The sequence below is a fragment of the Aptenodytes forsteri genome, unplaced genomic scaffold (genome assembly GCF_000699145.1).
Source record: "Aptenodytes forsteri isolate BGI_AS27 unplaced genomic scaffold, ASM69914v1 Scaffold11, whole genome shotgun sequence".
In the NCBI taxonomy this organism is placed as follows: Eukaryota; Metazoa; Chordata; class Aves; order Sphenisciformes; family Spheniscidae; genus Aptenodytes; species Aptenodytes forsteri.
In genome coordinates this window covers 3,903,998-3,915,963 of record NW_008794155.1, presented here as the reverse complement: position 1 = coordinate 3,915,963, position 11,966 = coordinate 3,903,998, and the positions used below count along the sequence as shown (strand labels likewise).

General features: G+C 37.5%; 1 protein-coding gene across 1 annotated transcript in view; it reads right to left on the bottom strand.

Annotated features, from left to right (window-relative positions):
• Positions 1-1,636: 1,636 nt before the first annotated feature.
• MAP3K19 (mitogen-activated protein kinase kinase kinase 19) overlaps positions 1,637-11,966 on the bottom strand; it is a 17,559-nt gene continuing 7,229 nt past the window's right edge. The window contains 6 exon segments of the mRNA XM_019472207.1: positions 1,637-1,703; positions 3,294-3,991; positions 4,206-4,358; positions 5,553-8,015; positions 10,218-10,261; positions 10,926-11,167. Of these exon segments, the coding sequence (XP_019327752.1) occupies positions 1,637-1,703; positions 3,294-3,991; positions 4,206-4,358; positions 5,553-8,015; positions 10,218-10,261; positions 10,926-11,167 (3,667 nt within the window).

The following is an 11,966-nucleotide window of genomic DNA, read 5'->3' as shown; positions in this document are numbered from 1 at the left end:
ACATTCCACATTCCATACCATGGGACGTCATGCTCAGTACATAAACTGCTGGCCCGGGTTTTCTCACTTCTACTCTTCCAATTCTCTGGCATCCCACCGGGGGGCGAGGGAAGTGAGCGAGCAGCTGTGTGGTGCTCAGTTGCCAACTGAGGTTAAACCACGACAAAATAATAATGTTCTTCAAATTTTATTTAATTTTGTGCAGTTAGTAGTAGCTAGCTATACTAACTAACTGTAAAAATTATTTGCGCAGTGCAGATGGAGACTGTTACACGTCATCTAATTACAGAGCGCTCACTCAAGTAGTTCTCAAAACAGTTCAAGTTTCAGAACCAAATTTGCTCTTCTATTTCAGATTAAGGATATTGAAAAATAGCAGCAGACTGTCTAGTGATTCAAACAGCATTTTACAGCCTTTGCAAACAAGAGAAAGGTAATGCTCCTATGCCTTTGCTGCTCTGTATCAGCAAATGGAAGGGTGAGAATTACAGCACGTCACTCTGAACACAGAAAATATGCCACTCCATGAGGAAAGAGTAGGTTCAGGGGGAATTGTATCCGTGTGTATCAATACCTGATGGGGGCACTGAGGAAGAGAGAGCCAGACTCTTCAGTGTTACCAGTGACAGGACAAGAGGCAATGGGCACAACTTGACATACAAGACAGTCTGTTCAAACATAAAAACATTTTTACTACGAGAGTGGTTAAACACTGGAACATGTTGCCTAGAGAGGCTGTGGAGTTGCCATCCTTGGTGATACTCAAAGCCAAATGGACAAGGGCCTGAGCAGCCTGCTTCAGTCAACCCTGCTCCGAGCGGTGGGATTGGACTAGAGCATCTCCAGAGGCCCTTTCCAACCTCAACCATTCTGTGACCTGAGACTGTCCATAAAATGCACTACTTCATTGAGAAAAGACAGTCACAAAGTTTAGATTCATAATTCTAGCCAGATTAGGAACTGATCTTGATGTAAGCTTAATAAAGATACACATGGGTACACCTGGGTATCTCTTGTCACTACCACTACAGTATCTCGTAGTGATACGGTTCCTCAGTAACAAAGGACTGATGCATGTATGCAAAAACTAGTTATTTTTTTTCATCAGCTAAAAATTAAAGGGCCCGTCTAGCTAAATAAAAGCTTCAGTACGTTTTATGCCAATATAGTTACATGGTTTGGGGTTCCTATGGGATCGTCACAGGCAGACTTAATGACACATCTACAAGTTTGAGTAGAGCTTCCTGCAGAGCTTTTCCACAGAGTTTTCAGTATCTGCAACCCTTTCTGCCAATAGCATACGTTCCATAGGTCTTTACAGACAAACTGGCATTCCAGCTTACCTTGCGTGTCACATACTGGTGATGGTGATGTGTGCTTTTTTCTCTTAAAGTCTCTCCAAATACAACAAAACGCGGCCCTGTGTTCCCGGTGAAGGCATGCCCACTCCAACGAGCACAGACATTGCAAAAAATGTTACTTTAATGTTGCTGTCTAATAATAGACTCCTTGCACACAATTGCTCTCTAGTAATTTCTGCTGTCACTTTTAAGTCCAGTTCCTTCTGATCTTTTTTCACAAGTGGAAATTTTTTATATGGAAAATATATACTCATTTGGCAAGAGTTTTGAAAAATTCACTGTCTTCCTTTCACAAAGGGATGGTCCAGCAACTGCAGAGCAGAAGGGCGTTCGTGTTGATCTCTGCATTGAGGGTTTGAAAAATCAGTACATAAAATGAATATGCATGCCTGTGATGTAATTGTTTGTAAAATCTAAATGCAAACAGCCTTTTTTTTTCCTCATTTCTCCAGTCATTACTCTTTTTTTTTTTTTTTTAATAAAGCTGGTAGAAAGGAAAGCAGGATTTATGGGAAGAGACTGTTGGAATTTATGAATTATAAAACTGAAATATTTTATTATTACAGAAATCATTCCTTGTTCCTCTAAATTCCTTCCAGAACTTTGAATAATTCTGCTAATGTGGCTGTTTCACGTGCACCAAAAACATATTTAAGGAGGGTGACAATTATTTGTTTGATCCTGTGTCAGTCAGGATGTTCTGTCATCTCCAACCAACATCATTCATGTTAAGGAGCCCATTTGGAATTACAGTATTGTAATTACAATACTGGCTTGCTAAAGCCAAGGGCTTTGGGCTTTTTCAACGCTCAATTTGGAGAAAAAAACAGGGGAAGGAGTAAAGGACACTGATTTCTTAAATAATAAACTAATGGGGAAGATGGGATGAGGGAGGCATTTATATTCAGGACATGGTGGGATCATACATTAGAACTTTGCAGCCACAGGTGCATCCTGACTTTTGAAAAGGTAAATACTTTATTAAAAATGCTTTATATCTGTATGTTTCTTCCTACCTAACAGTTCCTTCTACCTTTTAAACACTGTTCTCTTTGAATCAAAGTATATATGATGTCTCTATATACGGTCCACAATTTTTCTGGTTATTGTTCTATGGTCCATAGGAACCGTAACCATACCGTAATTCTAATCCATGGATTAGAAGTCAGGCTTCCTGCCTCCAAGATCACTGCCATACCCACTAAATAACATGCTTCTCTCTAGCGCTCAAATCTGGTCTTCAGAGACATGTAAAATGCTGCTATTAATGTTATAAAGACTACCTGTAGAGGTCAGGAACTTAGCTCTTGAAATTAATAGTCCATTTAAACATCTAGGACAAAGCTGATATTTAAAACAAAACAAACACTACAAAAATAATTCTTATAATGGGTGAATACTAGTGAGGTTCTTTAAATATAGAGAACTTTATGTTTCAAATAAGTATGTATTTCCTAGACTGGCAGTGACAACAGATTTTTTTTTTCTTCTACTGCAGAAGATAAGAATTAGGTGAAAGCTCTTTCATTTAGAATATCGTCCTCAAAACAACTTGCCTGACACAGGCCAGACTCAGCCAATGGGATACTGGAACAGCAAGGCACGTCAAAGAAATTTATCAAACATTTTGTCTAAAACTCAATGGTGCCATGTTTCTGCATGAAAATTACAGGGAAAGTAAATGATCAGTATAAGGCCTACAAAAAGAGAATTTGTGAGGGGGTTTTGTACCATCATAGAGAGTAAAGCTCTTTTAGGTATACTATTATTTAAAGGCTTTCCTGAAATGTTGAAAAACCTATGCATCTACAATACAGTTTTTCTACGCAGTCATCTGTACCATATAAGAGGTAACCTAAGCTCCCATCAACAATCTCTAGAAAGAAACAATCTGCTTTTTTCCTTCCATTTTTCAGTTAAAAATCTACATACCTGGTTAAGCATGCACGCACAAAATCCACTGCGGTGCTGGAGAATCGATCAGGTAGGGAAGGCATCAGTCCTCTGTGGGCCCCAATATAGAACATGGCTGCTATCCTATCCATGGAAGCCAGTGGCGGTTTTCCTGTTGCCATCTCAAATACGGTGCAGCCAATGCTCCAGATGTCTGACTTTCTTCCATATCCAGATTCATTTATAACTTCTGGTGCCATCCAGTATGGAGTCCCGTGCACAGACTTGAGCATCTCGCTGTGTGTGCCACTGAGGCTTACCCAAGCTAAACGCCTGGCACAGCCAAAGTCAATTAGCTTTACTATACCATTTGGCATGAGCATAACATTATTGCCTTTGATATCTCTATGTACCACACAATTGTCATGTAAATATGCAACCCCTTGTAGAATTTGTTTTGTATATTTACAAAGGACAATTTCTGGCAATGGACCAAAACGATGAATAATACTAGAAATTGAGCCACCAGGAACAAACTCCATGAAAATGCTTAAAATGTTGTCTTCCAGACAAGTTCCTAAGTAAGTTACAATATTGACGTGCTTCAATGTCTTCAAAAGATCAACTTCCTCATGAAACTTCTGATACTCCTTTTCTGTGGTGAGTTGATCTGATGTATCCAAAACAACCTGTTTTACAGCTATTAATTGTCCCTGGCTTGTCAGACCGCAGTACACCTACAATGAAACTAGCATTTATTAAAATGAAACATTAAATAAAACTGAATATTTACTTATTTTAAATAGTATCTTTGTGTTTGTCATATTTCATGTCTCATTGTATAATCCAAAATATTTGTTATTTGTTGAATAGGACAACAGCCAGTTATAAAGTAAGATGTATCTCAAAGACAACCAGTGCATCTGTCAACATATTCAGACATTAACTTACCGTGCCATAGGCTCCCTTTCCAAGGACTTCACCTCTCGTCCACATGATAGGATCTTTGTTAGTTAAACTGCTTCCTGGTAATTTAGCAGATTCCTCAAAGTTTAGCAGGTCACTTTCTTCATTTGATGCCAAAAAGGCTTTACTATAACTCTGCTTGAAAGATGATGATCAGTGTAGGGTGAAATAAGGGAGGAAAAGAAAGGCTTCATATTATCCTTACATTTCTTACAAGGAGTAATTTTTACCTGGCATGACTCTTTTCTATAGATTTTTATATATATATACACACACTCATTGCCCGGCTCATCGATACAATTGCTATACTAAGTAAGACTACATAAATATTTTCAAGTATATATCACAATAGTGCATAACCAGAAGATTATAGCACGCCATCTTTTTCCATTGACAGGAAGACAGACAGAAGCAGCACTTAAAATAGCAGGATATACATCTGCTTACTACTTTTTTTTTGTCACATAGGTACAGTTTGCTAAGCTGAAGGGTGAATATGACTATCGCCTTGCTGTAGGTAACATATGTAACCCAAGTCTGATGAAAACCATTTGGACATGAATTCACAGGAAGAAGAGACTGCTTCAGAAAGATGGTAATAATTACTCCATCTAGCCGTGGATCTCCCCAGGAGAAGTGAGAATGGAGGTATAATTGGCACCTGTGTCTGCAGAAGCATAAGGAAGTATATCAACATGTAGTGAAAGAAATTTCCTTATAAATTTGTAATTTAAACAGACAAAAAGCTAACAGGGCCAAGGAGAAGCAGTAGTGGTAGATAAGCACCTTAGTAGGCGAAGGTTCTTAACTGAGGTAGGGGCCAGAATCTAAGCCTTCTGAGCTTGAAGTTTTGATTAAACATTAATTAAACAGCCTTAAGTCTGTCTGACAAGCCAATACTTGTAGTTTATACCTAGAAAAGTATCAGGCTGCACTCAGAGATTCAAGGAAATTGCCTGTTTGGATATACAAGAGCCATTTCTAGTGTCTTTTCATATTCCTTAGGTCTCAAGATCTCAAGAGCTTTTGCCTTGCCCCAGCACATTTTTATACATGCTCTTCAGTTAAAATAGCCTCTCCTTTTTATTCACTACAATTTCTCAGTTTATCTTGACCCATCATATAAGCCTTGATAGCTATTCCTGTCATGCCTTAGTACGATCTAGCTTGTGTCCTGACATGCAGCCCCTAACATGAGTATCCTCAACTGAGCGCTGGAAGAATCAGAAAAAAGACTTGATCGTTAATGAGCACGTATTTCCTATCTTTCATCCAAACTTGTGTTGAAGCATTACTCAAAGGAGCTAGCAAGTTACAAGAAATTACTTTTACCTTCTCTAGAGCACTATTTACTATTGCTCCATCTCCATTCATCGTATTTTCTTCTTCTTTAGCGTGTGTATTTTGCATTTTAGAACCTGTATTTTTTGTTCTTGAAGAGTTGATGTCTTTTTCTTCAAGCATTAGCAATTCTTTGGCCAGACAACAAAGCAACTCATCAGTCACATCCTTATTATCTGCCCAGGACAAAATGTTTTGACTTGTCTGGAAGCTGGGGCTTGTAACATTTTTTGTCTGAATCACTGAAGGCTGAGTCAATTCATTTGCCAAACCACTGTTTTGAGGTGTGTATGCCCAACTGTGATTTAATTTTTTTGTAGGGGATTGACACTCCAGTCTATCTGAAAAGGGCAATGCTTCACATTTATTTATAGACTTGAAGGAGGCCTGGTCTGATTCCAGGCCTTTGCAGTCATCCATATCCACCCTGCACTGGGGTACACAAATGTTCTGGTCTGTTGTTAGTAAACTGCCACTTAGAGCAACACATTCTGTGTAGTCTTTATCACTGAACTGAAGAAGATTCTGGCTACAGGTAGCAGCTCTCTGACGGTTGGATTTATCCTGACTGTCTAAAGACTGCTCCAAAGAAACTTCTTTAATGGTTGATAAGTTTAAATTTGAAAAAAAATTATTTTGCTTAGTTGATTGTGAAAGCTCTTCTAAAAATGAAGGCTGATGATCTCTGTCTTCATGAAACAATGTCATGCTCCTCGAAGTGTTTATTTGACAATCCGAATCAGAAGTTATTACATTATCTTGCTCTGTGTTGCTGTCACTCAACTCGGTACTTCTGTGCTTTGGAATGAAACCTTTCTCTTTTTGTTCAGTGCCAGGTATGGTCTTCTTTGGCTTAGAATATGTTCTCTTTGGAGTATTCCTTACTCGGCTGCTCTCTCTCCCTTTACTGCAGGTAGATCTGCAGGTGCTAGCGGTGCATCTCCCAGATGGAGCAGAACAAACATCTCCGTAAAAACTGTTCTCATGTTGATCAAGCTCACGCGTGTGGGAATAGACAGGAGTTCCAAACATTTCATAAATTCCTGGGCCTTTGTCATTTGAATTTATCTTCTTGAACATGTCACTGTATTTCAGATCTACAAAATCTGAAGCAGACTGTGCATGTGGTAGAGAAAGTGGAGTAGCAGGTTTCTTTAAGATAATGGAATTTTTGCAACGGCAGGATAAACTTTGCTTTTTAAGTTTCTGAGCACTCTGAGCAAAATGGTATTTGTCTGCTTGAGGGGCTTTTTTTTGACACTTCAGGGAAGTCTCAGATTCCACATGTGGCAATTCCAAAGATGGAAAAATCCGATTCTTGGCATTACATTTTGTGGAAATCTCATCAGAAACGATTAAGTCTTCAGATATCTTTATCTTGCTACTCATTTTAGATTTTGATGAATGTTTATTTCTTTTCATCTTTGTTTTACTTTTGTCATTTTCTTTGCGAGCAAGAATGTTGAAGCTCTGAGTAACATGAGGAGGCAGGCTACGAATGACACTCTTCTTTGTGGCAGGTTGTTTAGCAATGTACGGTTCCATAGCTGGTTCTTGTTCAGAGAATGTAAAATGAACAACAGGTACAAGCTCACTTCGGTCTTTTGAAGTTGCCTCTGACACTGCTTCTTTTTCCATTTCAGATTCAAAGAGACAAACATTACTTTCTGTGTGTTTTCCAGAAGGATCCTGCACTTCTACTCTGGGAATTACTGCAACTACAGAATTATCTTCTAAGGCATGGTAGGCCTCTATCACTTCATTTTTACAGGGAGAATCTAAATCGTGATTATTGAGCACAAAGTTCACAGTCTCAGCATCTTCATGTGCTCTGTAATCCAGTATCATCTCTGTAGCATTTCCTTCTTCTAGGCAAGTTCTACAGGAGTTCTCCACTCTTTTTTCCTTATTGCCAGATCTCAAGGCATCTCTGTTGCTTGACACTGTAAATGTTGCCTGGGCTGTATATATTCCACAGTTTATCAGAGCATTACTTGAGCTCAAGTAGGGATGACTATCATCACAGAAACTGGCTTGGGTCATAAGATCTATGTTCTTACAAGCCACTGAAAACTGGTACTTCATCTGGTCATTCTTTTCAGTATTGGTAGCTACATCAGCTTCCCTCCATTTTAAATTGCTTTGAATTTCTTCTTTCTCGTTGCTAGGGTACATATAATAGTTACTCATGCTGAAGTAGTACAGGTCTTTCACTGGAGCAAACTTATGAGATATAGTAGCCACAATCAGGTCTGATGACTTTTCAGCATGCCTTTTTAATAGGTTGTCTAACTGATACTGATAAAATTTAGTAACTGGTTTTATAGGCTGAGGAATAGAGTTCATAATATTCAAAATATTTCTGATGTTGGTGCTTTCATTGACAATATTATCCTCTAGAGGAGCAAGATGAATTGTTCTTAGAGGCTGAAATGTCACTGGTGGCAAATGAAACTGTAATTTCCATAAAAAACATTAATAATGTGCTACACAACAGATACAGGTAAAATTGAATCATTAAGAACCAAGTAGACTAAGAAAAGAAAATCAGAAAAGGATTATTCTTTTATATATTCCCATATTTAACCTAATATGAAGTGTAATATCAAAACCCTGAGAAAATACATTAATTTTCTCACACCCAGAATTATTTCTAAGTATTTCATAGTAGAGAAAGTGGGATCCTTTGCTATAAGGCACAAGTTGTTCTCCATGATTTAAGAGTAATAAGCTTTGTCCACATACACAAATCATCTTGTCAGTTATTAACTATGTCTTATGTCACATAGCACGTTTGCTACAGGAATTCAAAGGCTGGTCAGTGGCTTCATGTGCCAAAGTTTCTTTCTTGCTGTGCACTCTCACTGAATGAGAGCACCACTCTTATGCTGATATTTAGTCTTTTTATGTAACCCTCCAAAGTGTGCTGACACCGGTAATTATATTCCCAATAGAACTAGATCTCACGTAAGCAATTTTTAAAAAGCAAAAGCTAGACTATTATGACAGAATGCTATTTTATCCATGGAGAAAACAATTTTTACAAATTATTTATAGGTTTTAAAAGACATTATTATAAATCTAAACATATATATCTTCCACATATTTAGTGTAGTCTTATAAAATTCCATAAACCATGTTATATGGGCCACAGATTTACCTCACAGTTTTAAGTACATTTGAAGACAGCACAGTCTGCACTTCACTTTCAGTGAAGTTAAACGGATAGCTACCCAAAGGCCATTTTTATATGGCAGCAAACACAGAAGTCTGTTGTGTGTGGGATGTATTTTATTATTCCTCCCTTCTTCCTTCTCTTCCCATCCCATTAGTTGAAAGGTACTGCATATCTTTGAAAGATAACAGATCTGAGAATTTGAGTACTTTGTTGTGATTATTCAGATGCATAGTAAGAATAATTTTCTGAAAATAATATTTCTATTCTTTATTTTATAGGAAATGGAGAAAAAATAAGCTTGAATATACTGTACATTTTAATGCAAATGAATGCAGTAGAAATAATCACACAGTCATATGCTCTGAGTACTCATTTGCATGTCTATATTCAACATCAGTTTGCATTCTGCAGGAAATTTTTGTTTGCATTCCAAGGGCAAACTGAGGTTTGAATGTGCCAGGAAAAGCGATGCATGCTGTTTTGAAATTTACAATTCTGAAGGCTTTGTCCAGTCTTCATGGCTTTAATATGAATGCTCAGTTTATCCCAAATGATATGCCTCTAGAAATTGTCAGAGCCTAAGACGTTAAATAAAGCTGTATTAAATCACACTGAGGTCAGCTAAATTATTTTTCTTAAACATTTCCCTCCATTTGAAATATTTTTTCCATAGCCCTTTTTATGATCTTCTGTCGGAACTCTTGCTATTAATTAAATACTTTTCTTCACTTTTTTCCTGTGAACGCTGTTGTATTCTGTAGTGGGTTCACTAAAGTATACAGCTGATTCAATGAGTCAAGTCTTTTATATTAATATCCATAAAGACCAAATTCTCTTTTTTCTAAATACAGTATATTTGATCTTTTGTAACTTTTAAGGCTTGTGTAGTGTGAAGCACTGATACAAACAAACTAGCAATTTTACCTGTAAGTACAAAAGTTTTGTCAGGAATCCTATTTACACTTACCACAAAATTTCATGTAAAATGTGTTTAATCCTAAGACCTTATTTTTTATTTGCTAACACAATAAATTTCAGCAATCATCTCATATCAAGACTGTTCTTCAATTCAGCTTCAATTTTAAATTACCACTCAATACAAGAAAATTGTTTGGTTTTTTAAATTTGGCAAAACTAGACATGTAACATGTTTAACATATAGGATGCGCATACTTTAAATTAACTTACATATTTCTATTTTAAACGGGTTTATATCCTTTTGAACTTCCAACCTTTTACCCCCCAAAATCCCTGATGTAACACCTTACTGACAAATTGTTGATATACATCTGAAGATTTGCTGACACAGACACATACACACACATATATATAAAATATATGTAAAAATACTTCACGTTCATCCAAAAACCTGAAGATTAAGTAGAGGAAACTACCTACACTTCTTCTGTATTGCTATTTTTAAAGTTTTGAAAGAATATAATCCTATTAATGGTGTTCAGTTTTATACATAATACCACCTTACCTCAGATCTCTTCGGTTTTTAGCATTGTTATATTTAACCCTTAAAAATCAAAACAAATGAAACGTTAATTTGGTGTTCTTAAACAGACTACGATTTTCATTTATAAATTAATTTCAAACTGTAGGGTTCTGCAAACCAAGAATCTGTCTGATGTGTGGTTGCAGGACTATGCTATAAATCTGCTATGCAGGAAAAAGTTGTAAGTCAAAATGTAATTGTGATACTGAACTTTACAATTCCATTTTCTATAGAAAACTATAAAATATGATAATTTTAAAATACTTTGATTCTAATAATTTAAGTAAACGTTTCTGCTCAATTTCAGATGTTTGCTAACTTCAGTATGTGGCTAATTAATATTGCCAGTATGAGGCAAAAAGTGAAAGAGATGTCACCATGGCCCCACTCCAGCTACAGAGAATTACACTTTACATTTTGTGGGCTCAGTTTCATTGTACAGAGTAACAGGAATGGTGAAGTCTGTCATTGCTTCTCTTTATCTCCTTCATTCTGCAAATACACACACACACATATAATTAAAGAAGACGGTCAACATGGTTGAAGTCTACTTTATGTGAAGAAGTCAAACAGACATAAAGACAACTTAAAGTTTAAAGAAAAAGGACTTCTAAGGCTTTGCCATCCAATTTGATAGCAATATATAACTTTTAAATAAAGTTATGACTTTTAAAATTGAACTTACTTTGTTGTATTTGTGCTTTTATTATCTGAAAAGCATCTAAATCCATAAATGATTTTGAAGTGTTGGATTCTGGGCATGAGGCCTGCAGCAGAAAGCTGAAGTCAAAGCCACGCCCTACATTCTCTTTCTTCAGGAAGAAAGGTAAAGAAGTGCGATGTCTCATCTGTAATGCTAACTGATTTTTACTTGGAAAACATGCCACTCGTTGATCTGGCCACAGTCTGGATGTTGGTGCTATTTGGCTAAAAGACAAAACCAAAAAACCGAAATACAGTGTGAAAGTAAGTGGAAGGAGCCTACTCAGTTCAAATAATCACATCACTGGAGAACAATGTGAACAAGAAGTTTGTAAGATCCAAGCATGCCAAAGTATGTTTTCTTTCTTGGTCCATCTGGGAAGTTGTGGCTCTCCCTGGCAGTATCCGACTGCGATGCCAGAGATTGACTACAAGTGAGAATGAATGTAAATGAGTGTCACTACAGGTGACAAACAATGTAAACCAAGCAACAATAGGAATGGAAAAACATATTGCCCACCTTCCCCTTCTTGACAAAAACTGTTTGCTTCCACCAGCAAGTGCTCCAGCCTCACCGCCCAAGCTGCAGAAGGCAAAGGCAGGGACTGGGAGAATGAAGAGCATCCCACTGTGGGAGAACATCAGGTTTGAGACCATCTAAGGCACCTGAAGGTGCACAAGTCCATGGGACCCGATGAGATCCATCCGTGGGTCCTGAAGGAACTGGCGGATGAAGTTGCTAAGCCACTATCCATCGTATTTGAGAAGTCGTGGCAGTCCGGTGAAGTTCCCACTGACTGGAAAAGGGGAACTTTTTTAAAACCCCCATTTTTAAAAAGGGAAAAAAGGAAGACCTGGGGAACTACAGGCCAGTCAGTCTCACCTCTGTGCCTGGCAAGATCATGGAACAGATCCTCCTGGAAGCTAGGCTAAGGCACATCGAGGACAGGGAGGTGATTTGAGACAGCCAGCATGGCTTCACCAAGGGCAAGTCCTGCCCTACTAACCTAGTGGCCTTCTATGA